Raw genomic sequence first — 27,779 nt, forward strand, 5'->3', positions numbered from 1 at the left:
AGGTGAGAGGAGGCCAAGGCAGCCCGGCCCCGCCGGCTGTCGCCACCAGGAAGGCTGCGCAGGCCCCACACCTCACAACCGTAGGAGGCAGTCGGCGGCACACATGCATCATATAGGCGCAACAACAGGCCAGCTGACATGCTGCAATGCAACTTCCCATATTGCTGCTTGAGCTGTGCCCACACACCCCACATGTTCCTGTGAAGCTTGCCAAAGGTGAGATTAATGCCTTGGGCACCGTCAAAAAGGGCACCCAGGTACTCAAACTGCTGAACCCAATGTAAAGGCGCACCACCACAAAGCCATTGAAAAGGTCCTGGCAAACTTGAAGAGAACACCACAATCTTTGTTTTGTCAACACTGATGACCATTCCCGTTTGTTCACAAAACTCAGCAGCTGCATCAATCAAGCGTTGCAAATGAGCAGGTGTGGTGGCGAGCAAAGCAAAGTCATCGGCAGGTTCTATCATATGCTCCTGTAGCTGCTTGGAAGCTGGAGGCCGGGTTCCATTACGGCAGATCAAAGCATTGCCATGAGCATGAAATAATTGACAGCGAATCCAAACAATACTGTCAATCGGCAATCCTCTCCATTCAGCTGGTGCGATATGGATCTCGATCTTCAGGACAAACTCGTTGTGGTGACGGGCAGCACGTCTGGCATCGGCAAGGCGATGGCCCTGAAATTTGCTCAGACCGGCGCACACGTCGTGATAAATGGCAGGAGCGAGGAGTCCATCCAAAGCACTATTAAAGAGATAAAGGTGGGCTTGGATTTTGTCTGTATGACTCATAGTGGACTTGGTGTAGTACGATGTGGCATAGCAAGGTTGATCTGTATGCAGGCGAAGCACGCATCCGCTCACTTGATTGGCATCGCTGGTGACGTTGGCTCCAAGGAGGGGACCAAGGCGTTCTGCGATGCGGTGGACGCCTTGCAGCGGCCGCTGGATGTGCTGGTCAATAATGTTGGCATCTTTGCCGTGAAGGACTTCTGGGACATCACCGACGAGGAGTGGCAGCACACCTTCGACGTCAACTTCTTTTCCAACGTCCGCCTGTGCCGGCATTTCCTCCAGCCGATGCTGAAGCGCAATCAGGTGAAATCCAGCTTTGTCTTGCCCACCATCAACTTGACTTGAGGGCAGGTTGGGCATCAAAGCGCACGAATTGGAAATAGATACCTTGACTAGTGGTTTTGATGTGTGGTGTCTCAGTATCTGGGAGCATTACTCGTGGGCAGGGCCACAGCAGGAGATCCCAGTTGTGCACTCTGACAGCAGACCACCACCATGGCTGACAAACCTGAGCGATTCGCGTCAATGCTTTGCACTGCCTCTTGCAACAATACAGGGAGGATGTTGAGTCTGGAAAGGGCCAACGTGCGCAAGTGCGCATGCAAAGTGAACATAGACTCTCCCCAACACTGTTTTTTTTTACCAACGTTTGACCTTTTTTACTCCCCCTTCTGCAGGGCTGCATTCTGCTGATATACTGCAGAGCATTTGTGTGAGCTTTAGTGGTTTGGCTGTGCCTCTCTGCAAGGCTGCACCCCGCTGGGATTCCAATACATGCATCGGGCATCTTGTACTGCCCTATCCCGCCATTCTAATCAATGTCTGATCCGCCTGCTTGCAGGGCCGGATCATCTTGGTTGCCAGCGAGGCGGGAGTGCGCGCAATCCCCAGCATGCTACACTACAGCGCTACCAAGACGGCTCAGATCGGCCTCGCGCGCGGTCTGGCGCAACTCTGTGCCGGGACAGAAGTGACCGTCAACAGCCTGCTTGTGGGGCCCACCTGGACCGAGGGAGTCGAGAAATACATTGCCGGCATCGCTGCAAAGACTGGTGCGCCACTTAATCTTTCAACAAGGACACACTGATTTGTAGGTGCTGCAGGGCTGTGTGTGCAGGGCTGGTGTGTGCTCCTGCGCTGTTGATCATTGACAGGGCTTTCTGTTGCTGGAGGATCCTTTGTTCCTTTCTGTGCCCTACCAAGGGGTTTTCCAATGTTCCTTTCTATGCTTTGCCATTTGGGCACGGCACGAGGGCTGCTGCACGCAGTTGTGCGTGTGGTGCTGCCTTGTATTCTGGGTGTTGTTGAAGGGGGTGCTCGGGTGCTGACAGAGCCGAGCTGTGTCAATTAATTTGATGCTGTGTCTGTCTCAGCTGTGGGCTCTATGAAGATATCTTCCTTGAACCCCGTGCGTTCTCAGAGGTTGCTCCAATCAGCGCTGCATCTTATATTCACACTTCCTTCCTGGAGCATATGAGCTCCAAACTCCAAGTCAAGGACAGGGAGCTGAGATTTTAAAACGACCTGCTTTGCAGGGCGCAGCAACGAGGAAGAAGCGAAGGCATATTTCACCCAAACGGAGCCGGGGTCGCTGCTGCGCCGTTTTCTGCGGCCGGAGGAGGTCGCGTCTGCGGCGGTGTTCCTGGCCTCGGCCGCGGCTTCCGGCATCAACGGATCCGCGCAGCGCGTCGAGGGCGGCATCATCCACTCCATCGTCTGACTTGGCGTTCCCTCTGCCGAATTGTGCATCTGGTTTGAGGCGTTCTCTCCGCTGCGCTGGCGTTATGAGGCGCTCCCTCCCCACGCGCTGCGCTGCCTGGCAGCCTGAGGCGTTCCCTCCGCCGGAATGCGTTTTGAAGGCGGTGTCATTCATTCCATCGCCTGATCGCGGCGCTTTCTCCGCTGGGGTTCAAGTTCTGAGGCGTTCCCTGCCACACGCACAGTGATCGCCAGAGTGAGGCGTTCCCTCTGCCAAGTTTACAGCATCGCCTGAGCATGCGTTCCCATCCGCCAGGTACATCTTTCCATCAGGCGATCCATTGCAGGAATCGGGCTCTGCACAAAGACTGAGGCGTTCACGTTCCCTCTGATGGACTGGGCATGCGGATTGAGCGTTCCCTCTGCCGGAGTCACCACCATGCCCGAGGCGTTCCCTCCGCTGTGTGGATTTCTTGTTCCCAATAAGAGCAATCTCAGGAGCCCTTGTGATTCCTCCCCTCAGCCGGAATGGGTGTACAGTCTGAGGCGGTCCCTCTTGTGGACTCTGCATGCTATCTTGAGGCCCTCTGTAGGGCGCGGCTATGCAGTCTGAGTGTTCTCTCTGCTGGGAGCACCACTCAGAGCGAGGGGCGTTTTGTTCTGGAAGGAAGATCTGGCCTGAGGCGTTGCCTCTGCCTGCTCCAATGTCAGGGCGTTCCCTGTCAAAATCTGTACCTGAAAGGGAAAGCTGCTTCGCATGTTTTTGTTGCAATTACGCTTGTGGAACTTTGCGTGTGCTGTGTCATTGAAGTAAAAGCTTGACCTTACAATGCAGTATGCTTTTTTTTGAAGTGGATTGAAATATAGGGGCATGAGAGCTGTAGTGCATCTGATACAGGATCCTGTATCAGGTGATATCCGGATATCACCTGCGTCAGTTTAAAGGCGGCCTCTTTGTCTGCGGGCAATGCGAGTCATAACTGCTGGACCAGTCATATATGTTGTGTCACAGCTTGATCTCTGGACGTCATTTGGCGTTCTGTTAGCTGCACCTGCTTTCTTCGAAGGATGATGGGTTGAGACGCATTTTCAATTATGACTGGTAAATTGTTGCTTTGCATGATATGCCTCTGAGCGCAGCATGAAGAAGCCGGTTGTCAGTACTACTGGGAGATCAGCAGAGGAGAAATTTGGAGAGCCTATAGGAAGAAGTGCACACAGCGTGCTGATGCAATTGAGATGGCTTACAAGTTCAGCATACTGCGTTCTGCATTATCTAATCTTGCAGCCTGATCTCAAGTATGCCAAGCATGCTCTTTCCTCCTGCGAAGGGATGCTTATTTTTTGTGATCTCATGATGATTTTGATGTTCGGCCTAGGCCTGCTGGTGTTGCCATGCTATAGAAGTCTTTGACACTTTATATGGTCATTGTGAAACAATCATCGGAAGTGCAGACAAAGCTTCAACGGTTGTTTGCAGTATCAGAAATGTTACTAACTTTACTACTAAACTAGTATACTAATTGCCCCTATTCAAGTCAAACCATGCACGTGACATCACGTGGAATCTTTGTCGCTGTCCTGGGCGTGCCTCTTGCTTTGAGTCGCAACGCATCGGCATTGTTCACCCGCCCAGCCAGTAAGTATGCTATGAGGCGTGCGGGGACATTTTCACAACACACGAAGTGTCCAAGGCTGTGTTCTAGAAGTTCTTCGTTCCGGAAGTTTGCGGCATCCCTGGGACATGTGCCAGTGAAAATGTTATCGTTACGGTGAATCGTTTAGATTCCCGGGCGTGGCAGACTGTTATACTTCTAAGAATCCATCAACGTTGCCGGCAATAACCAGCGTGACCGACGGCGACCACAACTCGCCCCTTCGAGAACCATCAGGTGTGCACGGCTCTTTTACCGTACCTTGATCAGATCTGTTCTAAAGGGACGGCAATGAAATAGAATTGAATAAAGTTTTCATCCAAAAGGTTGACTCTAGAGACAGGTGCGCGATGTCCCAACCTTTACCCAAACGACAGGCAATTGGGCATGTCGAGCATGTCCAATCCACGGTTCAAGTAAGTTTATTTTGCTGATGAGCTCTTCGACACGACTCTTAACATGCTTGGTGTGATGCAGCACGGAAGGGATCCTGAAAGTGGATACCAGACATGCCAGGATACAGTAGGCAGAAGGCATCCCTTGCCCACAGAGCAGGCCTGCTGCTGCTCCTCGCCCTCCCAGCAGCACTTGCAGGTGAACACAAATACTCACACCATTAATCCCCGGTATAAACCGGGTCTCTGCTTCTTGCCTGCACAATGACCACTTGTATGACGTCTGCTTGCGCTCACTTGTGCCTGTCACTTTCCAAATCGGCCTCCTGCCGGCCTCTCAGCCACCCGTTTAATGTCAGATATAACAGCAAAGCCTTGAGGAATGATGTCTTTTTCTTCTTGAAGGAGCTTGTTTGCCCGTTTGCAGGATATCACCCGGCAGTGATCAGGCTTGACACAGGCAACACAGGCGCTGGCGCTTACACGGATGCAGCCGGCAATGCCTGGTCTCCAGACTCCAACTACAGAGGTTTGAGCACCCTTCTGCACCCATTACTGCCTCCTCTGTGAACCAGTATGACTGCATTCAGCTACAGAGGTGTCATATTCCTCTCCTCCCTGTTCTGTCGCTCACATCCAGTGTAAGTGCAGCCAAGCATTTCAGAGCTTGTTAATAGAGCAGACCAGATATGAAGGCTGCTCTTCACATTTGAGTTGCCTTGTGTGAATTGAACTTATGCCCAGGGAAACTATCTCTCATCAGCAGCGAAAGTTGTGATCTGCAGAGTGGCAAGCAGGGTTTCTAAGAAGAAATGGAATAAGTGCTCAAATACAAAGCCACAACAAATGATTATTTTTTAGCTTGCGGGACGTTTAATAACAGGTTTTGAGGGCGCGGGAACTTGCCTGCGTGGAACATAAAATAACTGTTTTGCAGCCCAAAAGCCCCTAGTAAAGTTGGCCGATTTTTAGGTTGCGGGATCCCAAAGTGATAGCTTTTTAGCGTGCAAGAAAGCCCTACGGAAACTTGTGTAATAAATGAGTTTATAAGTGGGGGTATCAGTAGGAGGACCTAAGGGTGATTATGTTTGCAGGCGGGGGGGTTGAGGCGATAAGCGCGCACATAGATAAAGATGCTGACAGCGCTGATGTCGTCTATGACACCAACCGCATCGGAGGAAGCTTCCACTACAGCTTCGGGGCAGCTGACGGCCTGGTGCTTCACTCTAGCACCCTTTGATCTCCCAGCAATGATTGTCTACATCAGAGTCAGCACTGCTTGCCTGAAGGATCTCCCTTTGTTGTGGGACCACTGTTGGAGCCCTTAGACCTTGTGCCTGTTTGTATCACTCACAATCTTGCCTGAATGTTCCAGCAATTGCATTACATACATCGTGGCCAAAGGGAGGTAAGGTTCACTGAATGATTGCCTATTGAACGATTGCCTAGAGGCTGCCAGCAAGCTCCGTTTCCCTGAACAATTTGATCTATGGCCGTATTCAAACCTCAGCCTGCCATCTAAAATAATTGTGGAAACTTTGCCGCATGTGCTGCTAGCCGCGGGTCAGGGATTGGCACCAATCTAAGACACAATTATGGGCAGAATCACATATGAATGCCATGCTGTGCGCAGGTGGCAGGACAGACTTACACTCTAGCGCTGCACTTCGCAGAGCTCTACTTCGATACTGTCGGCCAGCGAGTCTTCACCGTCATCGTCAATGATCAGGCTGTGCTGCCTGATTATGACATCATCGCAGACGCCGGTGAGCCATTTTCTTTGAACTTGCTCCCGGTTCCTCCGACCTCTGGGCTTTCAGACAGCAGGGATTGACATTTTCCTCACAGAGAGGGTTCCCTGTGTGCATGGAACTTTGGTATTCTTTCACACGCGGCCCTTGCACAAAGGTGAAAAGACCATCAGAGCGCCTTTGATGCACAGAAAAAGAAATCATGATAGAACCCACTGGTGGTACAACACTCGAAGTGCTCTGCAGAGCATTTACAAAGCGGTCCCTAAAGAATGAAATTCATGAACGTTCGAAAAGCATATAGCAGATATTTGAGCCAGGGCTGCTGCGTTGCTGCAGGCGCCAAGGACGTTGCCGTGGTGAAGAAGTTTCCTGTCACGATCGGCGAAGACGGCCTGTTGACCATTGTCTTCGTGGCTACTGCCAACCAGGTATGCACACTACGCTTTACTTCAAGAGTACCGTACTTGGCCTGATACTTAACCGAAAAATAAATTGTAACTTTTTACAATGGGTCGAAAATTATTTCTACCTCCAAAAATATTGAGGCTCTGCAGAACGAGCTTAAGTTCAATTTTCTAATGATCCATGAGCAGGCAACGGTGGCGGGTATAGAGGTGCTTCTGCCAGCGCTGCTGCGCATCAACTCAGGCAGCGCCGACAGCTTCACCGATGCAGCCGGCAATGTCTGGGCAGCCGACAGCGGCTTCATTGGTACTTTCACCTCTCACGCGATCACCCTCTGCATGCTTCTAATTTTTCCCTGAGGGAATTAAGATTCTGGGGGTATAATTGTTATTTTCATCACACGCTTGTTCCAGCCCTTAGGGCTAGGTGCGCTGCAGCATCCTCTCAATTATTCCCCTCCGGCCATGGGGGTATATTGCAAGGTAAACCCTGAGTTTTCCTCGATTGAAATGGCTCCGAGAGGAATGTCCCCAGCCAGCTGGCAGCCATGTTGCCCATAGCATAGCAGGTGCTTTGACACATGCATCAAGGACAAGTGCAACCTTCCTAGGCCTGCCTCTTGCATGCTTTGGACGTCAAGACACCTGCTGTTTTCTAGCACGGAAAAGCGCGCAACGCCGTACCTACATACATTTGCGTTGGAAGAGTTCCTAATTGCCCATCTGCACAGCGCAGGGCTTTTGTATGTGCCGTGTCAAGACTTCAGGAGGCCAGAAACAACAATCACATGGCTTTTATTTTCCCTGACGGGGACTATTGAGATTTAGAAGCAGTATGATTTGTTGATCAACCGCAGCTTGTCTGCAGGACGCACCTTGCCTCTTGGCAGGACAAGCGCGTAATAATGATAATGATAATGATAACAATACTAATACTACTAATAATAATGGTTTTATCATCAGGTGAGGGCCGCCTGGCAGCCACGGCGGCCATCGAAGGGGCGGAGGACGGCGCAGATGCGATCTACCAGGACTCTCATGCGGCGCCAGAGTTCGGATACATCTTTGGCAAGACTGACGGCCTCAAGCCATCCACTGACTACGTCGCTGTGCTGCACTTTGCCGGTGTGTGCGCTATAAGTATCAACAAAAATCACGCTAGTGAGTGCCAGGCTTAGTGTGTGCGCAATGCTTGAATGCATACACAGCCGCTCAGTTTCGTAGTAATTTGCATGCTGGTGTGACCCGCAGAGTGTTGCTTCTGTCCGAGACTATCAAGTATGTTCAGCCGGGCATGGTGGGCAATGTCCTGCCTTGTCCCGGCGTACTTGTTGGACTGGCAATTTACACGATGTTTCACAGAATTTCACTGGCTGAGTCCAAGGGGCAAGATCGGGTCAATGCTGGCTCACTGTGATCCGAGAGATGTTATTATGTCCTGGAACTGATTTGTGTCTGCTGAATGCTGCAGAGCCATAGTTGCACCATACGGATTTGGCCATTCGGCATACGGTGAATATTCGGTCGTATATTCGGTGTTTTGGGCCAAAATAGGCCGTTTTTGACCGTATTCCGTATATTTTAATACCGTATGACCGTATGTTCGGCCGTATATACGGTCCCCAAAAAGTGTTCTGACCGAATGGTGCAACTGTGTGCAGAGCTGAGCGCGACAGCTGTGGGGCAGCGGGTCTTTGACGTGGCCGCCAACAGCCAGGCAGCCCTGTCAAACTTTGACACCTTCCAGGAAGCAGGTTTGCACCTGTTTGTACCAGAAAAACTTGTTCCGACATCTGAGGTTTGTTCCAACCTCGGTAGTGCTAATGCGCAGCAAAGTAGCTGTCAAAGACTCGCAAGCCCGCGGTGTGACGATGGTTGCCCTAACAAATTGTGGAATGGCAAATCAAGAAATGGGATTTTGGCAGCCTTTACTGCAGCGTGTCTGCAGACGCACCTTGCTTCTGGCAGGAAAAGCGTGTAATAATAGGAATAATCATTAAATAATACTGATTAAATAATAATAATATCAATGTCCTCAGAGCCCTGCACCCAAGAGGCTATATTAGTCAATAGACACTAGGCAGACCAGTCAGCAGTGTTGCTGTGCCTTCACAAAAGACTCAGTCTGTTCTTGGGGGAACAGGGTCGAGAGCTAGGACCAGAGCAGCCAACGTTGTTTTGAACTATATTTTAGGGTTTATGATAGGTTTCATGGCTGCCGATACTTTCTTGGTGGATTGCATTTGCAGGCGAGCAGCGGTTCACAGCGGTGAGGCATCATTTCCCAGTGTCAGTCGACAAGAGCGGCACCCTCGTGTTGACCTTCCAGGGGCAGGAGAGCAGCAATGCAGCCGTGGCCGCCATAGAGGTGACTCACCAATGACTCATCCTCTTCAAGCATTTCTTGCATCGTAGAGCCGAATGGACCTGTGCTACGAACAACTGCTTCTGTGAGGGTGGCCTCTGCATGCGCGCATGCATGCAGCTTGCTGTTTCTACTGGTTCCACTCGCTGCCAGTGCCCTGTCTGGCAGCAGCAAACAAGCTCGCTCAGAAAAGGTTCCAACCATGCTTTGCTGCTGAGAGGATCTATTCCCAGATTTATCAGCAGGCTGAGAGTCCAGATAGGTGACGTGAACGTGGCATGTGTATTCATGCAGATCTACCCATTCCCGCCCGGAGAAAGAGTCCCTGCGGCCGCGCCGGCAGCGGCGCCGGAGGCAGCACCGGAGATTTCCATTGCCGCTGACTCATCCACTGACTCACCTGGCATTCCCGCCAGCTCGCCAGCACCGTCCCCCTTGCCAGCACCGGAGTCACTCCTTGCCGATGAGTCAGCCCCTGCTGACTCAGCAGCCTCGCCCGCCAGTTCGCCGGCGTTGTCTCCTGAGTCATCAACCAACGATGAGATGTTCATCTACGCAACGGGCTTTCCTGCAACTTCACCTTCATCCGCACCAGAAACCTCTGTGAAGGATGACTCATCGATGACGTCATCGATCTATACAGCAGCCGCGCCGACACCTGCGCTTGAAGCTTCCAAGCAAGATAAGATATTCATCACATCATCGGAATATTCTGCTGCCACTCCGGCACCTGCGCCGGAGGCTTCTGTGGAGTATGAGTCATTCATTACCTCATCGGGCTCCCCAGCAACCGCGCCCATGGCGTCAGCGGCGGGTGCGCCGTCAGCGGATGAGTCATACACTATGTCATTGCATACGCCCGCGATTGCGCCAGAAGCTGCCACAGCAGCCGCGCCTGTTTTAACGCCTGCCCCGGTGCCCAGCAAGGAGCCAGAAACTATGAGGTGGGTTCAATGAGAACTTTTAACATTTGAAATCAAATCTGGCACTCTTTCTGATGCCAATTATGTCATGTAGGCATGCTCAGTGATCACCATGTGCCTGTTTAAATACAGGAAATAGTAGATAGCCTGTGCCCACCTGCAGAAGAACACCTGGCCGCCAAATCTGAGATCCAAGATTCAGGCATTAGCTCAGCCCTTACTTGGCTGCAGCCGATGAGTCATCGGCGATGACATGTGACTGAAGGAGGAACATTGTTTGACTCACTGCAATTGATGACACACGACTGAGGAGTCATGCTGATGACTGAATGAGTCATGCTGATGACTGGATGAGTCATGCTGACAAATCCCTGCATGCCTCGCAGCTTCCCGCTCATTCAGGCGGACCCTGCCCTCATGGCGGCTCCAGTTCCTGCACCAGCCAGCGGCCCTTCGCTCACATTTGCCGCAGAGTACTACAAAGATTACATACCCACCCCCGCCCCAGTTCCTGCGCCTGTTCTGGCACCGAGCGACGAGCGACCGATGACCATAGATGAGGTGAATATGGACACCAGAAAATTTCACTGTTGGCCGTCGCCTTGCATGCAGGGAAGATAGTCCTCTTTATCAAGGAAGGATGATTGATCAGCATGAGAAAAAACCCACATGCTATATGTAATGCAAGAAAACTTTTTCGTATGGTCAAGCTTGAATTAAAATTTGAAAGTATTTGTTAGATAGCTGATGCTGCCAAAAAAAGGCAAAGGTGCCTGAAAAAAACGCGAGTGGCCGCAGGTTATCTCCCCTGGCCCTGCGCCAATGCCCCTCGGGTCGCCGTACGATTTTGATATTACCGTCCCTGCGATGGGACCTCAGCCTGAGGTCATTGGACCAGGTGAATTACTCCCCTTCCCCACTGCCTGACAAAGGAGCTGCCCTCATAATCTATCCATTACATTGATGATTCCCCAACTTTTCAGGGGCTCTGCTACAGCATTGGTAGTTGTGCGACTCGCAACAGTTGCAGCCCACCAGATGCAGAATTGACAAAGAGAGGATCAGGCTCACTCAAGGCTTGTGTGAGTGCGTGTGCAGGCCCGCCCTGCGTTGACCTTGAGGCACTTCTGAATGGCGCGATCCCCCAGATCATGAGCCAGTGGGGATCCAAGGAAGCCGCCATGAAGACAGCCATGCTCGACAGTGCGCGCCCTCCTCTAGAATCATAGCCTACTGCAACAAAATGCTGTTTGCCTGCAAATGCTGTCTCAGCTACAGGTTGATGAGTGTCTTTATGATCATTATCATTGCATGCGTGTCCTGCCAAGCGGCAAGGTGTGTCTGCGGTCAAGCTGCACTCAACAGGCTACCAATTCCCTATCCCTTGTTGGACTCGCCAGATTGAGAGTGTGTATGCCACGCAGAGACGCCTACAAACCTGACCTACCCAACAACAGCCGAATTCGCAGCAAAGGACGACTGCGGCCGCACTCAGTACCTCTACGAGCTCCTCGTGGCGCTCGTCGCATTAGCCGACACGGCAGCCGCCGCACCGGCCGCCGCCCCGGCATTTGCGCCGGCGCCGTGGGCCGAGGCCGCGCCCGTTCTGGCTCCCGCTCCGGAGCCTGTTCTGGCGCCGGCACCGGTGCCAGTTCTGGCTCCCGCTCCGGCTCCGGTTTCTGTTCTGGCACCGGCCCCCATGCCAGTTTTGGCACCGGCGCCGGTGCCTAAACTGGCGCCGGTGCACGCACCTCTTCTGGCTCCGGCGCCGATGCCGTTTCTGGCGCCAAGACACGCGCCACGGCCGGCACCGGTGCCCGCCCCGGCCCCGGCCGTGCTGCCCTGGTGTGCACAGTCCCTCGGTTGCAGTCCACCATTAGGTGCAGTTAGGAGACTTTCCTGCCACAGCTCAGCAGTGTTCAGAAATTTGTTATATTTTGGTCATGCTTGCCAGAGCCTTCCAGCGGAGCTGTACTGGACATGTTACCAGCCCCCGCGTCATATGTAGGCAAGTTATAGGTTTTGTGAGCGCCGACTCATTGTTTGAGATTACCGGGTACCAGGGTGCTGAGCGGACATCCTTGATTTGCAAGACTCTTGAATTGCAGAGCCAAAGTGAGGCCTTTCTTAATGCTGCAGGCCTGCACCGAAGCCGGCGCCGCAGCCAAACTGCCCGGCCTACGCCGGACCGGCCGTCACATCGCAGAGCGCCGTGAAATTTGAACTCCAATTCCCGGAGCCGTTTACAGCGCCGGAGTGTGCGCCCGGGTGCCTGCTGAGCCTGGCGGGAGGGGACGCCTCATTTGACGCGCTCGCTCAGGGCTTCCAAACCCCCGCCAGTTTCTTTGCCTCGCAGGACGCTAAAACCTACTTCGGCACCCTCTACGTGCGCCTTGATGACCCTTGCTATCACTGTTGTACATTCCTGTCTTCCATGCATACTATTTCCTGGGTGCTTCTGGACACCTAGGCATTGCTGCTGTGGTGCACTTTTCCACAAAGTGCACATTTCTTGTCATTCGAGAAGTTCTGCTTGGAACAATGAGCAGATTTATTACATGCTTTTCCTGCCAGAAGCAAGGTGCGTCTGCAGACAAGCTGCAGTAAAGGCTGCCGAAATCCTACCCCTTGATGGACTCGCCAAATCCAAGCAAGAAGCGAGAGTTTAAGCCACTAAAAATATGTCAGCTTGATCTACTGATGGAGAGTGTTTGCAATCTGCGCAGTTCCCTCTGTCTGCCGCGTACCCGGCAGTGGGCCAGCAGCCGCCGATACTGACAACTCAATTGGCATTCGCTGGCGACGGCTGTGAAGGACAGCTGGCATCAGTCACATTTGACGCGACTCGCCCCGTAGTCACCATGACTAAGGTCTCCGAGCGCTTCGGCTCCCCGGCCGATGGTGTAACGCGGCGCAGAAAGCTGCTCGCGAACGAGACCACGCTCTTTGTTCTGATGCTGTTCAACTTCAGCAAGCACGGTGTGTCCTCTCTGCTGAGCTGTCTGGAATTCCGCCTCTCAACAATGCATGATAGCACTTTGCAGCGCAGTCGGCATGTCGCTGACTTTGCTCCTCAGCGTTTCAAAATAATTTTTATAGCAAGGCCCTTTGGCTCATGACATGCCTGCGCACGGGCCAGATGCTGGGGGCGGGATATCAGAACTTTTTGAATATTAAATGATTCCCAGTGCAGTTTTCGAGAGGACGTTTCAAGAGTGCATGGATGGCCCCATGCTTGAAATCCGACTTCCGGGCTAAATTGCCCATGCATGCCTGGCTACAGCGCTCACTACCGTCACTAGTGAGAAGATGCTTGCTCTGGTTCAAATGAGTGCTGCTGCCACTGCAGTGGACAGCTTCTCGGCGGAGGATCTCATAGTCACGAGCGGCTCGGTGTTCGAGGTGATTCCGGTGCAGCACACCAATGACTACTTTGTGTGGCTCGCCCTCACCCCGGGCGCCGGCTCTTTTAGCGTCGTCATCAAGTCAGGTGCGCGCAGCTAAAGTGCTTCTGGATATTTTACGATTTAACTACACAAGGTTCCTGCCAACAGAGGCAAAGACGTCTGCAGACATGCTGCAGCTTCTGGACACATTTTTCCCAGACAATGAATGGAGGGACCATCAGTGCGTTGCATCCGGATGGCAGCTCATTTTGGCGGCAATTTGGGGCATCTTTAAAATTTAAGGATCGGCATGCAGAGGTCCATTGATACACAGCCTTCTCAGGAGGAATGGAGCGGTGTGCAAGTGTCATAGTGACAGTCTATGCAGATGGCCTGACACCTTGGGCGTGACCAATGGGCAAGGCTAGCAGTCAAGGCAGCAGGAAACTACCGCTTGCCGTATTACGTTGCCATGTAAGTGGTACGTATTGCATACGCAGGGACCGTTACGGATGCTGCGGGCAACATCTTGTACAGCGACCCCACCGCTCCAACATCCTTTGCTGTACTCAGTGACAATGGCCAATACAACATGCCACCGCCGCCGCCGCCAGGCGCGCTCTTTCCCAGCAAATGCCAGTTTTGGCCTATACTTTTAGGGTTTAAGGGTTTAGGGTTTACGCGGAAATGTAAAAACTAAAAGCAAGCTCATGAACCTGGGATAAAGGGTATCAGGGAAAAAACCTATACACCCTAAACCCTAAAATTCAGAGGGGTGGGAAGGCCCTCTGCTTGGGCACAATGCTGCGAGCAAACGCTGCGAGACTTACTAATACAACTGCCAAAGTTTTTACGGAACGCAGACATATCAGAATTTTGTGAAGATGGGCTGTTACCGACTGCCCACAAGCCAATCAGGCTCAGGTGGCTCCCAAAAGGTCTCTAAAATGTAATGATTACAATAAGAATTACTTACGTTGTCTGAGCTCTGCAGGCAGCTCAGAGGTGCAGAGCAGTGCGGCGAGCTCGACAGGGCTGCTGAGTAAGGGCGCCATCATCGGGTTAGTCGTCGGATTAGTCAGCGGGCTCCTGCTGGCGGCACTCGCCACCACTCTCTGCTTCTGGTTCCTCAGGAGGAAGGGATACCAGGTGACTAACCTTTCCTCCGTACACTTCAACCTTTCTGCGTTTGTTAGCATGTTCACGGTGAACAGCCTGTTGCACAGTGCTTGCCTTGATGCACAGGACATGCACCTAGCAATGCAGCCGCTTTGCAGTGTATGCGTCCTGACTGGCAGCTTAAAAAGGCGCTATCAGCGCATTTAGCTGATTGCGCCATAGTGTGCAAGAGGATGTATTTTTACACCACAATGCTGCAGTGAATATTTTTTCCCGCCGTTTCGCTGAAACAGGCAAATTTTTGGCGCTGTGTACACGAAAAATTCAATTTAGAAGCTGTCACAGTTCCCCCTGTAGCCATCGGTAGCTACTTTGCTTGGATAGCCAAACCCCGTTACCTAGTCAAGAAAGACGCCAGGCGAGAGCGAATCCGACACCAATTGCCAATGACTGTGCAAGCGAAGCAAGCCGGGTTGTGTTGCGAGGTCAGTCTGCAGTTGACATGTTTCACCTGGTTGCACTTGCACTGTGCTGGCCTTCATTTGCAGCTAGCAACAGGTGCCCGAGTCTTAAGCGGTAGTTGGCTACCCCGGAGCCCAGCCTTTACTGAGTGTGGGGGGGCAGGCCCCCCAACCGACCACTTAGTGATAGATGTTAATCTGTTACACAGCTGGTGCATTCTCATCCTAGCGATGCAATTGCTTTGCAATGTATGTACGTTGACAAGCAGGCGAGTAATGCGTTAACATGCGTGCCACATAATGTGTTCTACAGGACACTGCTGCTATGCACGAGCTACAACAAGGGGAGTATACCTCTTGATACTCTCCCCTGGGTGACAGTTCTTTATTGCTGCTTCTGCCAAATCAGGCCGGGGGCGTCTGCAGAAAAGCAAGTCTGGAGGCAAACCATGCGTGAAGAAGACATTACGAATGATTCATTTCGTTTGCTTGTGCAGCGTGACTATGCTGACGTGGTGGCAGCCGACCTGCAGAAGGGGGGGAAATCGGCGCCTTAGACAGTGCACTTCACAGCGCAGCCGCCAAAGGGACCCTAGATTACTACTGTACTTCCAGTACTATACTCGTCTAGTAAGATCGGCTAGTACTGGGAGCGCTTCTGGACTCTGCCAGAATGTGTCTTGGATGGTATTGCTGACCAGGTTGAGTGGTGATGGTCAGATCTTGCTTGAAGAGGTCCCGAACCTCTGAACGGTTCAGATGATTTTTTGGTGGCACTTGCAGGATGATGAAGTGCATTGCATGCTGTTGGCATCATGATGCCAGTGGCTGTCGTATACAGCAGTATTAGCTAGGGTGTGCATCTGTGTGATCATGAAATGCAGGTTGCAGCATGTTTCTTGAGGTCTGAGACGGTCTAACATCATTGGTCTCAGATAAAGATGCCTTTGTGGGATATAGCATAACTTGCATGCCTGAATGGGGAGGCAAGAAGGTTGTCATTTAGGGTCTTTTCACCCTTGAGGGGTTTTGGAGCGTTGGTGTAACCGGTGACTAAGGAGCGCTGAGTTCAAAATCATGCTGTGCAAAGTGTTGGCTCAAACTGCAATCCTAACGCCCATCTTTGCTTGCAATTGTATCTTCAAGAGTGTAAAGACGCTAGGATATCGCGAAGCATCGCAGATTGTCGCACTCACAGTCTTCGAAAAGGAGCTCGTTTTGGCGGGCATCTGACATAGACGACCACTTAGGGGGCTAGAACAGCGGGAAGTCAGGATGTTTGAGGCGAGGCTGACTCAGGGAGTGCTACTCCGCAAGCTCCTGGATTCCATGAAGGATCTTGTGCAGGTGACAGCATCTACTTTTTGTGGCATTCTGTGGTGTGTCAATTGTACCTGATGAGTTGTGGCGATAGTGTCGCAAATCATTCGTAAAATTTGAATATGCATATCATACAGATAGAAGAACTCGCTTGGCTGCCCGCCAGAATGGATATATCGTGATGAAGCCGTTTTTTGCGCCATACTGATTGACAAGAGCCCATTCCAGCAGCAGGTGTAGAGCCCTGCATGCTCAACCAGAACATCGGTGCTGTGGATGATGAGAGCTTTGTTGTGTCAATCTGCAGGATGCAAACTTTGACTGCAGCAGCACTGGCTTCGCCTTGCAAGCGATGGATTCGTCCCACGTCTCACTCATCCACATGCAGGTAAATCAGAAAGGCTTCGCAAGGGTGGAAGCTCTACATCTGCCAACTTTGCGCGCAGACTGTCTGTGTTGTCAACAGCATCTTTGCAGGATCCTGAGCAGCATCTCAAGCAGTTACTGTGCTTACATGCAGCTGCGTTCGGATGGCTTCGACCACTTCCGATGCGACCGGAACTTGAGCATGGGCGTCAGCCTCAACAACATGGCGAAGATATTGAAGTGCATGGGCAACGACGATGTCCTCACCATGAAGGTGTGTTTGCCTGCCCTTCCCTCCACATAAAGTTTTCCTAAAGTGAACTGAATTGCATTGGGAGCACACATATTATCTTCAAGCCTGCAAAGACACTTGCTGGCAGGACACCAAGTTGTGCTGTGGCCAAGTCCTGCCAGTGAAGCCTAAGGCGCTGCACGGGCAGAGAGGCCTGGCACAGCATGACGCATGCATATACACTGCAGCAACATGAGTGCAGCCCTGAGCATCTCTCGTGCCTTGTAGTGTCTTGAAGCCACTGCAGCAACATGAGCGCAGCTCTGAGCACCTCTTGTGCTTTGTAGTGTGGTGTTCACCGCGTTGCAACACGTTGCAGAGTCAGGGGCTGCGCCCAAGTTTCTCGCCAAGATCTGGCACTTACATTACAGGAGTGGATCATCTTTTTTTCTTTAGGACTCCTCGACAATGTGATATGCTGGCTTGTCCCGAGATTCAGAACAGAAGCCAAAACCAAGAAGCAAAAAGGCTCCAGCCGGCGGAGGGATTCGAACCCTCCACCCGTCGGAGCCCTTTACCGGTACTACTGCTGGCTCATTGCTGTCACGGCCTGTGCGGGCCACAGTGCAGATCAAAGCGGACATCTTCATGAAACCGTAACAGAGGATCTGAGCTTCTCTGCAATTGTTTCTGCCAGGCGGAGGACCAGGGCGACAGCGTGACGTTCATGTTTGAGAGCGCCAACCAGGAGCGCATCAGCGACTTTGAGCTCAAGCTGATGGACATCGACAGCGAGCAGCTGGGCATCCCCGACACCGACTACTCCGCCACCGTCAAAATGCCCTCCGCCGAATTCGCGCGCATCTGCAAGTGCGTGCCCGGCTTTTATAAAAAATACCCATTCCCCTCCTGACTAGAGGACAGCTAAACACTGGGGAACAAAAGTAAGCAGTACGTGTTGACTGGCGGGCATTCGCCCCTCCTGACTAGAGGACAGCCAAACACTGGGGAACAAAAGTAAGCATTACGTGTTGACTGGCGGGCATTCGCATGAATGCATGCAAGGGCTGCTACCCACCGTCAAAGTGCCTTGCACCCAGTTTGCGCGCATCTGCAAGTGCGAGCCATTCTTCCAATAAGACACGTTCCATCTGAGGTACAGGGGACAGCCGCATCAGTGCGTGCGGTGATCTGCATGCATGCACATTTTTCAAACTTGCATGCATGCAGTGTGTATGCCCTACGGCCCTCTGGGCTCTAAGTTCGCCTATGCATGCATGCTGCGCGTGGCTTCCTTGTCACAGCTGAGCTGTTCTTCTGGATATGCCCTGTAGCGCGGCAGGGTGTGTCGATTGGGTGGATGTGTGTGAACATGTTGATCTGCAGTAGCAGCAGGGTGTGCTGAGTATGGTGGATTGAGCGGGGTGTTTTGAATGGGTGGGTCGGCTGCGCGCAGGGATCTGTCGACGATCGGCGATACGGTGCTGATAGCGGTGACCAAAGACGGCGTGCGATTCTCGACCACCGGCGACATCGGATCCGCCAATGTCACCGTCAGGTGTGCACACCAATCTGGTCAGGCAAAGGCGCTGAATGCACACTTACGTGAAACGACAACTGGATCTGCTGGCAGCCTTTTGGCAAACCGGCTTCATCGAGCATTTCAGCACCCTGCTCCGCATGCAACGCTGACAAGAAAAGATCAATAGCAGCAGAAGATCCTGCTGCAACCATCTGATGGCAATCCTAGGGGAGGAAGCTTATAAAGAGGGTTATATAAAAGTTAAACCCTTAATACAGTTCCCTTCCGGGTGAGAGCACATGCCGGGCAGCCTGTGCGCGGATGTCACCTTGACTGAAAGTCTTGTCGTCACAACAAGACAATAATTGTAGTGGATCTGTATCATGGGGCAGGTTGTGTGTCAAAGCTGGAAAACGATCTGTACTGACGTCTGTGCTCTGCTGTCGCGCTCAGGTCTCACAGCAACGTTGACAAGCCGGAGGAGCAGGTGGTGATTGACATGCAGGAGCCGGTGGCGCTCACATTTGCCCTGCGCTATCTCAACTCCTTCGCCAAAGCAACGCCCCTCTCCAACCAGGTGGAGGCCCAGCGCTCCCTCCTGCATGCTTTGCAAGCTGGTAGTAGTTTGGCAGGAGTCCTGCTGGTGGAGTCAGATTAGGCTTGCAATGCTTTTGAGGGTGATGGTATCCTCTGCATGCAAAGAAGGAGAGAGGCGGGCCTGCGTCAATTCTGGGGTGTTCCTCCTGTCCTGTCTCAGCTGCAGCTCCTTCCAAAGACTCAAATGGTCATCAGAATGAGCTCGGTTAGGTCAGATGGTGGGATAATACTGCAGTAGTCAATCTAAAACCCGCAATAAATAATTATTTTTGGCCGAAAAGGGTGGATAAATAGGACCCTATCTCCCAAAATGTATAGCCTATGATAATCTTGAGACCAGATGGGAAAGCTCTCAACAAGCCAATTCCAATGGAGCATGACCCTGGTTTTTTGGGAGTCAGGAAGACCTCTCAAAGTTGGTTTAAGAAATTTCCCGCATCGCCGAGGGTGCAGGTTTTAGAATGACTACTACAGTATTGTGTAGATCCGCTCCGCGTGCTGTGAGCAAGTCTGTCTGTGCTCCCTGTCTCTTGACTCCTCACCCCTGTTGGTATCATGATTCCTGGAAGAGGTGTGCGATGGGTTAGGTGTGGAAGGAAACATCGTCATGCTTTTGATCGCGATTTGACTAAGGGGCGTGTTGGCTGGGCAGGTCATGATCTCCATGTCCAAGGAGCTGCCCGTGGTCGTCCAGTACCGCATCGAAGACATGGGCCACATCAGGTGCATCTCCTATTTAGTGTTCGAATATCCTACTGGCATCCCACCTGATCTAATGGAGAAGTATAGTTGGGCAGATTTATCCTACTGGCATCCCACTGGATCTAATAAAGAGAAAAATTGCGCAGAGACAGTCCTGGCCGTCTGTGGGGCGTAAATAGTGTGGATCCAGTCTGGGCAAGAATGGACAGACAAGCATGAATTGGAGAGGGGACATAGAAAGAAGGCGTTGCTGCAATTCAATAACTACTGACTGATTGTGCTGCTTGCAGCTACTATCTTGCCCCCAAGATAGAGGACGAGGAGATGGAAGGAGACGAGTGAGATGATATGGATGGCACATCTGCTGTGATCTTGATTTAATTGGAATCCTACTGACATTCCCGAAAGGTTGTATCTACTAACAAGCTGCAGCAATGCTTTGGAAGGGGGTCAGGCTAGAGGTCCAGCGGTGCACAGACAGCTGCAATTTGTCTTGTGACGTTTGAAAAATACCACAATGTCATTATAATATATCTTCCAGGTCATATACGACTGAGTTGATATATATCAAGGGAGGCAGGTTCTGGGATCTTTTACAATACTTGTGTCAGGCATCTGCAGAACTGCAGAAGCGCCTTTAACATTGAGAATGGATGAAATGTAAGGGGCCCAAGGCACAATGGTCAATCGGCATAGCCCAACAACAGCCAGATAATTGTGCAGGCAACCAATGCGTTCTTTGAAACCCCCTCTATTGCAGTCAGGCTACTTAGGTGCATATTTGAGCGCCATCTGCCACCCAGCACTCCCCCAATGCAGGACAGCACCTGAGCGCTTTGCACTTGAGGCTGCAAAGTACATCATGTGCATGCAAGCTCAGTCATGAGACCCACAGCTCGGAAGCAATGCCTATAAATCTCCTTAACATGACGAGTTACTCAGGCGGCTTGGTGCAGCGTTTTGCTGCTCGGCTTCCTCCTCGTTGCTGACATGCTTGATACTCCTGATGCTCCATCGCTAGGACTGCCTGATGCTCTGCGCTTTCCTCGAGGTCTCTTTGCTACTGACACCTGGCCGTCCTCCAAGTCCTGTAAGACATAGCACTCATTTGAAACGACTACAACCACTCGCACATGCTACACATGGTTGTTTGTTTGAGTCAAGCGGCGTTGGACAAAGAGGTGCATGAGGGCGATTCGCACAGCAAATGCGTGCTCAAGTTGCCATCGGTCATGCTCCTGGGTGATCAGCTCATCCCAATCTGCGCCAGGCGGCCACTGAAGGCTGCGATTGGGCAGGTCAGGGTAGCGAGCGTTGCCGAGTTCCCCGGACCAATCACAGTCCAAGAAAACAACATGCCAGACACCTGCATGCAACAGTGTCACATTTTGCCTCTGCTCTGCCAAAAATCTGAGAAGACAGCAGGTTTCTGACAAGATGACCTCTCAAGACACTCTGCCCTGACCCATCTTCATTAAAACTTTTTGCGCATGGTGACACCAAAAGATCCCATTCACATGGTTTGCCTGCTGGAGGTGAGCGGGGGGAACATGAGGACTGCATCAGCAAACCTGAATCGTCCCCCCGCAACAGCACGTTCGGGGCCCGCAAATCGCCGTGCACGCCCGTTCCACCGCTAGGCAGCTCCAGGCCATGCACCACATCCAGTGCACGCTTGGCTGCGTCGAGTGCTGCCGGCTTCTCAGCATCCAGTAGCTCAGGCGGGTACCGCCAGACGGCCGTGCTCAAAAATTCCATGCGCAGGAGAATCAAAGGGCCGTCCAGGTCCACTGCAGCAGCACATGCATCATGAGTCACCCAATCACTGCAGTCACTCTGTTGCAAGCATGGTAGAGCAGATGCAGTTTGATGAATGCAAAAGTAAAAGTACCTGTGACATCCTAGCATGCTATGTGCGCACATAGGATAGCTTACCTGCCACCACCTCGGGCTCGGCTGCCAGCTTTGGCGCGTACCCAGCCAGCGCCCAGGTGGAGTGGACATCCCCGTTGATGAGGCCGCGCACGATCTTTGCCACAAACTTCTGGTCCGTCTGGGGATCGCGGTAGGTGAAGAGGCATGGGTTTCCGTCTTTCTGTAGCATCCGGACCCGGCTATACCTGCACAGACTCGCAACTCAAAAGTCAAGGAGACAGTCTCCAACGCATATAGAAAGCAATTGCCTGGCTTGATTATGCTTGGGAAGGGAGAGATACTTCAAGGCAGCACTGCCTGATGAGGACACATGCAATATTGGGTGCAAGTCAGCAGTCATGCAGCAACATTCATGTCAGCATACTGACCGTGCAGCGTCGTGCAGCGCGACAGGCACCTCCCTGGTGAGCAAGCTGATCCGAAGGGTGCGTGGGGGCGGGCTCTTTAGTAGCTGTTCGTAGAAGGCATGCAGCAAGTGGAGTGTGTCGTACAAGGTCTTCAAGATCTGAGCACCGCGGCGCATGGTTCCCGGTTGCTGTCGCCACAGGTCAAGCATGTCCACCGTCTCAAAGATTTCGTAGATTTCTACCTCTCCACGCACAAGTCCACCGATGCTGCAAGCACATCAAAGCCTCTTCATGGCCTAAACACATGCATCAAATTGATCAGGGACACTCGCACATGGGCTGTACAATCTGAGCCGCACCAGAAGTGTCATGCAACCAATGAAAGAGAGCGAGAAGTCCTCACCGCATGATGGATCCCGTGAATGTCACGGCAAGGCAGGGCATGTACGAAGTGTCAAACAGAGGCAGCCCATCCAAAATGTTGTTGCAGTACCGGTCATGATACCGGATGCATTGCACTTCATGCTTCTCTTCTGGGCTGATTTTGTGTTCGCTCACGCATAAGATTGATCCACCTGGGCCCTACAAAATACCCCATAAGCAGTCCATTCAGCTCTGATGCAAGCAAAGAGAGGCTGAGGTCACAACTACAAAAATGCATGCAAATGTGGTACCTACCAGGATACCTCCATCCGACCACTCCGTCCCGTCCATTCCGCTGAGAATTTGCGTCCAGACAAGAGAGACACCAGAATCAGGATGAGGCCGACCCAGGTACGGCCGCATCACTTTCCGTACAGCAGGGGTGTACTTGTTGTCCTCATCTCTGAAATAATGCTGCACCACGGAAAGAAAGTATAAGCAGGCTGCGCAGCTCTACTACACAGAAGAACTCCATCATCTTTGTGGGACATGAGCTAAAAGAAAATTTGTATGGCAAGAATGGAAAAGAGCCTCCCTAACGTGGATGAAAGCCATTACCTGCCCAACCTCCTTACTTAGATCATTAATTGCTCTAGCATCAACCGCTGAAGGCTTGCATTCCTTGCATCGCTGTCTGAAGGTGCCTACAATGTCATTGAAGAGCACCATAGGCGCCTGCGAGCATGGGTCAATCCATTTTCGGTGAGACAGGTGCGCAGCAAAAGTATTGTGCAGAGCTACACTTGCACAGCAGACAAATAAAGAACCAACCTGCTGAGCAGAGCAGCGCCCATTCTTTATAGCAGGGCCGTCGCATTTCTCCTCTGCTCCCGCCAATGTTGCGTGTGTGCTGTTGGATGGTGTTTTCAAGAGCGTCTCGATAAGCACCCTTCTCCCTATAAAAAGCCAACATCTCAGGAAGAGGCACCAAGCAGGTGGCCGCACAGGGAAGGCTCGAGCCAATGCAATCAAGATATTTAAAGCATTCACGCACTCTTGACTTCCGACTGGTGGGTCTCATCATCTTCGTCTTCGTCCTCATCCTCCTCTCGCTCCTGTTCCGATCCTTGTCCCTCATCACCTCTACCTTCCTCCTTTCTCGAAGCTGTGTACACAACTGTCTTCATCCCACAGCCACAGCTGCACAAATGTACAGTTCGTCCCAAGGACAGGGCATAAGCACTGACTTTAAATAAGCGGAGTGAGAGGCTCTCCTTTTAAACTATATGGTGCTCGTGAATGTTCTCGTGATTCAGACTCACCTGCAGCAAACCGCTGTACAAATCGCAATTGAAAGATCTCGGGACCAATGAGATGAAACAGCTCAAAGTCCTCCTTTGTCGCAGTAAGAAATCCGGGTGTAGGGGGCTTGTCCAACTTCCATCCACCCTGCCTCAGCTTGTGTGCAATACTTGCCCTGATATCATCTACGGAAATGGCATCATTAAGAAGATCTTGTAAACTTGACATTAGAACAAAGGGCTCTTGCAGGATGATGGTAACGGTCTCGAAAGAAGGGGAAGTCTTTTGCGCATGAGAAACAAATTCTGAGGACGGAACTCTTTAATGATTGGAAGTATTCCAGCAAGCTCCCTCTTCTTCTACATTGAGAAGCAACCTTCCTGACAGGAAGTTCCTGCACTCCTCCACACCCTTCTCGATTATAGGTTTATTGCTGTGGTGGGTTTGCTAGTCCAGGGTTCGTTCGTATATACAGCACTAGGGCCTGGGGGCTCTAAAGTGTCGATGATATGTTTAGAGAAGCTCGCAGTGACTTTGCAATATTCAGTCTGTCTGCATTCCTCTGTCTCAAGTTTGAAAAGTTTGCGCTTTTTCGCTTCTGGCCCTGTATTCACCTTTAGTGATGGGCAGCTGCAGCACGTGATGTCCCTCATGATCATGACTCATAGGGGGGTGTGTAACCAATTTCTACATGCCATGCTATCCAGTGTCTAGATCACATTAGAGCTCACTGATGTTGCAGGTGGGCGGGCGGCGGCATAGGCGCGCGGCTCTTGCATGCATGTGCCACCCAAAGAGAGAATTTCCCGCCGCATCAACATAGTCGATTGTTGGCAGCTGGTCTTAAAACTTGCTGCAGCTGCTCAACAGCCGTCCTTCCAGCAGAAGAACCTAGAAGTAATCCAGACTAGATGTTATTTACACTTCAAGGCCCTGGCTGGCAGGGGACGGTACAAATACTGAGCACTGTGCCCACGGTTGATTGAGTGTTGCATGGATCTGAAGAGTCAGCTGACAAAGGGTAGGATTGAGGCACCCTCAAAGATTGCAGCTTGTCTGCAGAACGTGCTGCGTTTTTGGCAGAAAAGCGTGTAATAATAATAACATAATAATAAACTAAAACAGACTTCAAAGGTAAGGTTGTAGCAGTTCTGAGGGTGCCCGACCCCTAATTTGGTCAATCACTTACATCTCATCCTGATCATAGACACACAAAGCTGATGTTCCCGTCAATTTGAAAGTCCTGGCATGCAAGCCTTAGCAAAAGCATGTCACTGGCTCCGAGCAAATTGCCAAAATTTGACTATCGAGGCACCCTGTTACCAGAAACAGCCTTCTCCATGCCTAAGGTGAGCACTGCACGTACGATGTCGATTCCCTCCTGGATTGCTACATATATCTCATCCCTTTCCTTGCGCCCAAAACCCTGCCCCCGAAAAACGAGTAAGCACCATTGACCTCCAATCCAAGTCATTTCTTCATCCTCCTGAAGACCATGACATGTCACCAACGATCAAGACACATGCTACGGACTGCCCCTTTGTGCTGCTTCACACTTGATGCTGTCGAGCATGCGAGTAGACTCCTTGACACATATCAACACATCTCCCAGGGCTGCGAGCGGGTCGGCACACAAGGACAGCGGCTTGCGCAATACAGGTGATAGCATTGAGAGATAGCGGGCAGACTTGGCTGTACAGTCAATGAGGCAGGACCACACACCTGGAGCACATAGCTGACAACCTGCTGGCTCCCAGGAGGTCGCCCAATGCCTGCAAGAAAAGCCACCATCTTCAGAGCGCGACCACTTCGAGAATAAGGCAAACTGTTTCTCAACTCCCACGAAGGTTGCCAGCATGCAAGTGGGCCGAAAACGCCCGAAATGGCCGGAGTCGTCATGTAGTATATTTTCCCTAAACGACAGCCAGAATTCTGAATTGAAATGTCAAGATAAAGTAGGATGAGACGATGCACAGAGTACGAGATGAACAACTTGCACAGATGCGGAGCCGGGAGAATTCCTCGGACCCGATGAAGTGCTTTGAGCAGACATTGCAGCAGTGCTGCTGTTTGTGGATGGAAGAGATAAGGGATCAAGTGCACCCTTTAATTGCGGTGGTCTCCAAGATTGCAAGGGCTGATGATATTACAAGACTTGGAAATAGCGCACCAATGCGCAGGCGGGGGAAGTCCTTGGACCCGGAGAAATGCTGCGTGATGGAGCGCATGCCGTTGTGGCCGCCGTGGCCGCCCTTTGCGCGCAGCCGCACCGCCCCGCTGTCCAGGTCCAGGTCATCGTACACCACCAGCACCCTCTCAAGCGGCACCTGTGCCAGGGGAAATAACCTCTTAAGGTTTGCCTCAACGATGAGAAACTCATGAGGTGACTAAAAGCACAGCGTGGCAGGCACACCACATGTGCAAGAGGCTTGAAGGGGCGACGCTTATCGCACTATTGAAGACTGCCGCAGAGCTTCTGAGCAGTCTCACTTCCAGCCACCGAGTCTCCTAACGGTCAGCCTTTGCATGTCCGGTGACACTGCAAGCTGACCTTCGTAGAGACTCAGTAAAAGGAAGTGCAAGAGAGTTTCGTCAAACAACCATATCCCGTATGAACGAGTGATAGCCTGCCTAAGCACATGCTCAGCAAGGGTGCATCACCAGTATCTGCTGTCAGAGAGCTATGGGCAAAGGCCTGGAAGGCAGAAATTGCACTGGCCAGCTGCGTTGAGGCGTTGTGCACCATATCTTAAGGCCGCAGAGAGAACCCAGCGGGCCTACCGCACCACTGAGCAATTTGATAAGATGATTCAGGTCAGAAAGAGCGGGGAAGCTTGCCTTGAAGTAGCGCGCCAGCTTGCCGACAGACTCGCCGCTGTTGTTCATGAAGGTCATGGGCTTGGCCAGCAGGACGCGCTTGCCGCAGAACCTGCCGCGGCCGAGCGCTGCGCTGTGCTGCAGCTTGTCCAGGCTGGCGCCCAGCTGGCGCGCCAGCTCATCCACCAGCATGAAGCCTACCTGTGCGCGCACATGTCGGCACATGTCACGCCCCGGCCCGCTCCGCCTAACGTTGATGTAAGGATTCACTCTGCTGTATGATGTGCTGCCCCTATGCCCTGCATCTTCCATGTCATGCGCTGCACACGATGCCCATTGCAGGAACAAGATGCGCTAATAGTCTGAATGCCCCTGACTTGCTGTCACTGGCCCTTGAATTCCCTGGGATGAGGTGCTAAAGTTGCAAGACATCCACAATTTCCATGAATTCTTGGACAGTGTTTTGACTGGCCACTGGGTCCAAAGCAACTCTACAAAATGTCTGCCACGTGACAGAACAACAGAATGAGTGCCTTTATTGCGGAGCTGTCCGAGGGGCTCAGCAAGGCATCTGTCCACGAGGGATTGGACGTCGAGGCTGGTTCGCATAAGAGCCAGAGTTCTAATGCAGGTCACAAGCATCCGCCAGGCACCAAGCTGCAGCTGTTTGATCTAAATCTACAGGACATTTCATCCTAAAATGATTCGTGTCTCGGATGGGAGTGCGGCTCACGTTGTGCCTGGTGTCCGCGTACTGCTTGCCGGGGTTCCCCAGTCCCACCACCAGCCACAGGTCCTCCCCCTCTGCTTCCATGAAATCCTTGCTGGCTGCCCTCAACAGCCCTGTGCTCTTTCGTCTGAACCTGTGAACACTCAAATATTGTTACTATTATACTGCATGCACGCACGCCTTCAGGGTTGGGTGCGTTGCAGCAAGCTCTGAACAATCCCTCTCCAGCCTTCCCTGTCTTGGCATATTCTCCTTTAATGCGCTTCACGCAGGAATACAAATTTGAGAATGACTCTGGAATAACTTCTAGGCAAGCTGCCAGCTCTTGTGGGCAAGCATGAGCTTCAGGCAAATGATGACTGGTGCGGCAGAGTGGTTGATTGTTTCAAGGCGAAACGGATCATCGGAAAACTGAAGAGGTTGAGCAAGGAACCATGGTTTTGCACCAAAGGAGGCCTGCGGATCCTGCCTGAATATGTTTGCCATGCCGCCTAGGTGCCCAAGGACTGCTCCCAGGGGGTCCAATGGAGGTTTGGGAATCCGTAAAGATTTGATTTTGGATCCTATGCTATTCAGGACGCTTCGTATT

General features: G+C 51.9%; 6 protein-coding genes across 6 annotated transcripts; 4 read left to right on the forward strand and 2 right to left on the reverse strand.

Moving 5' to 3' along the window:
* Nucleotides 1–608: 608 nt before the first annotated feature.
* COCSUDRAFT_25540 (putative short-chain dehydrogenase) lies at nucleotides 609–2,730 on the forward strand (the record flags this gene model as incomplete). Its single annotated transcript, XM_005644343.1, has 4 exons — nucleotides 609–764; nucleotides 852–1,100; nucleotides 1,639–1,849; nucleotides 2,333–2,730. The coding sequence occupies 4 exons, from the start codon at nucleotides 609–611 to the stop codon at nucleotides 2,515–2,517; spliced, it is 801 nt and encodes a 266-aa protein (XP_005644400.1). The 3' UTR covers nucleotides 2,518–2,730.
* A 466-nt stretch (nucleotides 2,731–3,196) lies between these two features.
* COCSUDRAFT_34115 (hypothetical protein) lies at nucleotides 3,197–4,000 on the forward strand. Its single transcript, XM_005644344.1, has one exon. It carries the CDS (start codon nucleotides 3,637–3,639, stop codon nucleotides 3,907–3,909), a length of 273 nt encoding a protein of 90 aa, XP_005644401.1. The 5' UTR covers nucleotides 3,197–3,636; the 3' UTR covers nucleotides 3,910–4,000.
* Nucleotides 4,001–4,659: 659 nt separating this feature from the next.
* Nucleotides 4,660–15,514, forward strand: COCSUDRAFT_58094 (hypothetical protein; the record flags this gene model as incomplete). The annotated part of the gene is made up of 20 exons (XM_005644345.1): nucleotides 4,660–4,744; nucleotides 4,973–5,074; nucleotides 5,640–5,761; nucleotides 6,179–6,311; nucleotides 6,636–6,727; nucleotides 6,893–7,010; nucleotides 7,667–7,828; nucleotides 8,365–8,457; nucleotides 8,953–9,071; nucleotides 9,363–10,012; nucleotides 10,378–10,552; nucleotides 10,790–10,889; nucleotides 11,090–11,194; nucleotides 11,416–11,836; nucleotides 12,131–12,377; nucleotides 12,718–12,970; nucleotides 13,341–13,481; nucleotides 13,878–13,949; nucleotides 14,372–14,526; nucleotides 15,455–15,514. 20 exons carry the CDS (start codon nucleotides 4,660–4,662, stop codon nucleotides 15,512–15,514), a joined length of 3,405 nt encoding a protein of 1,134 aa, XP_005644402.1.
* A 557-nt stretch (nucleotides 15,515–16,071) lies between these two features.
* COCSUDRAFT_30915 (proliferating cell nuclear antigen) lies at nucleotides 16,072–20,377 on the forward strand. Its single transcript, XM_005644346.1, has 8 exons — nucleotides 16,072–16,304; nucleotides 16,585–16,665; nucleotides 16,798–16,917; nucleotides 17,573–17,745; nucleotides 18,332–18,433; nucleotides 18,851–18,974; nucleotides 19,647–19,717; nucleotides 19,987–20,377. Exons 1-8 carry the CDS (start codon nucleotides 16,233–16,235, stop codon nucleotides 20,036–20,038), a joined length of 795 nt encoding a protein of 264 aa, XP_005644403.1. The 5' UTR covers nucleotides 16,072–16,232; the 3' UTR covers nucleotides 20,039–20,377.
* Nucleotides 20,378–20,832: 455 nt separating this feature from the next.
* COCSUDRAFT_44276 (hypothetical protein) lies at nucleotides 20,833–23,195 on the reverse strand (the record flags this gene model as incomplete). The annotated part of the gene is made up of 5 exons (XM_005644347.1): nucleotides 20,833–21,062; nucleotides 21,268–21,486; nucleotides 21,632–21,816; nucleotides 22,000–22,245; nucleotides 23,173–23,195. The coding sequence occupies 5 exons, from the start codon at nucleotides 23,193–23,195 to the stop codon at nucleotides 20,833–20,835; spliced, it is 903 nt and encodes a 300-aa protein (XP_005644404.1).
* A 1,751-nt stretch (nucleotides 23,196–24,946) lies between these two features.
* COCSUDRAFT_19168 (peptidyl-tRNA hydrolase) lies at nucleotides 24,947–27,274 on the reverse strand (the record flags this gene model as incomplete). Its single annotated transcript, XM_005644348.1, has 5 exons — nucleotides 24,947–25,069; nucleotides 25,366–25,415; nucleotides 25,814–26,003; nucleotides 26,509–26,661; nucleotides 27,194–27,274. 5 exons carry the CDS (start codon nucleotides 27,272–27,274, stop codon nucleotides 24,947–24,949), a joined length of 597 nt encoding a protein of 198 aa, XP_005644405.1.
* Between the last annotated feature and the right edge of the window lie 505 nt (nucleotides 27,275–27,779).

The sequence above is a fragment of the Coccomyxa subellipsoidea genome, assembly GCF_000258705.1.
Source record: "Coccomyxa subellipsoidea C-169, whole genome shotgun sequence".
Classification (NCBI taxonomy): domain Eukaryota; kingdom Viridiplantae; phylum Chlorophyta; class Trebouxiophyceae; family Coccomyxaceae; genus Coccomyxa; species Coccomyxa subellipsoidea.

Excerpts from the sequence above, each read along its gene's own strand:
- COCSUDRAFT_34115 (XM_005644344.1), top strand. The coding sequence starts at position 3,637 with ATGAAGAAGCCGGTTGTCAGTACTACTGGGAGATCAGCAGAGGAGAAA.
- COCSUDRAFT_30915 (XM_005644346.1), top strand. The coding sequence starts at position 16,233 with ATGTTTGAGGCGAGGCTGACTCAGGGAGTGCTACTCCGCAAGCTCCTG. Across the intron at positions 16,305-16,584 it reads CCATGAAGGATCTTGTGCAG|GATGCAAACTTTGACTGCAG; the intron begins GTGACAGCATCT and ends GTCAATCTGCAG. Across the intron at positions 16,918-17,572 it reads ACGATGTCCTCACCATGAAG|GCGGAGGACCAGGGCGACAG; the intron begins GTGTGTTTGCCT and ends TGTTTCTGCCAG.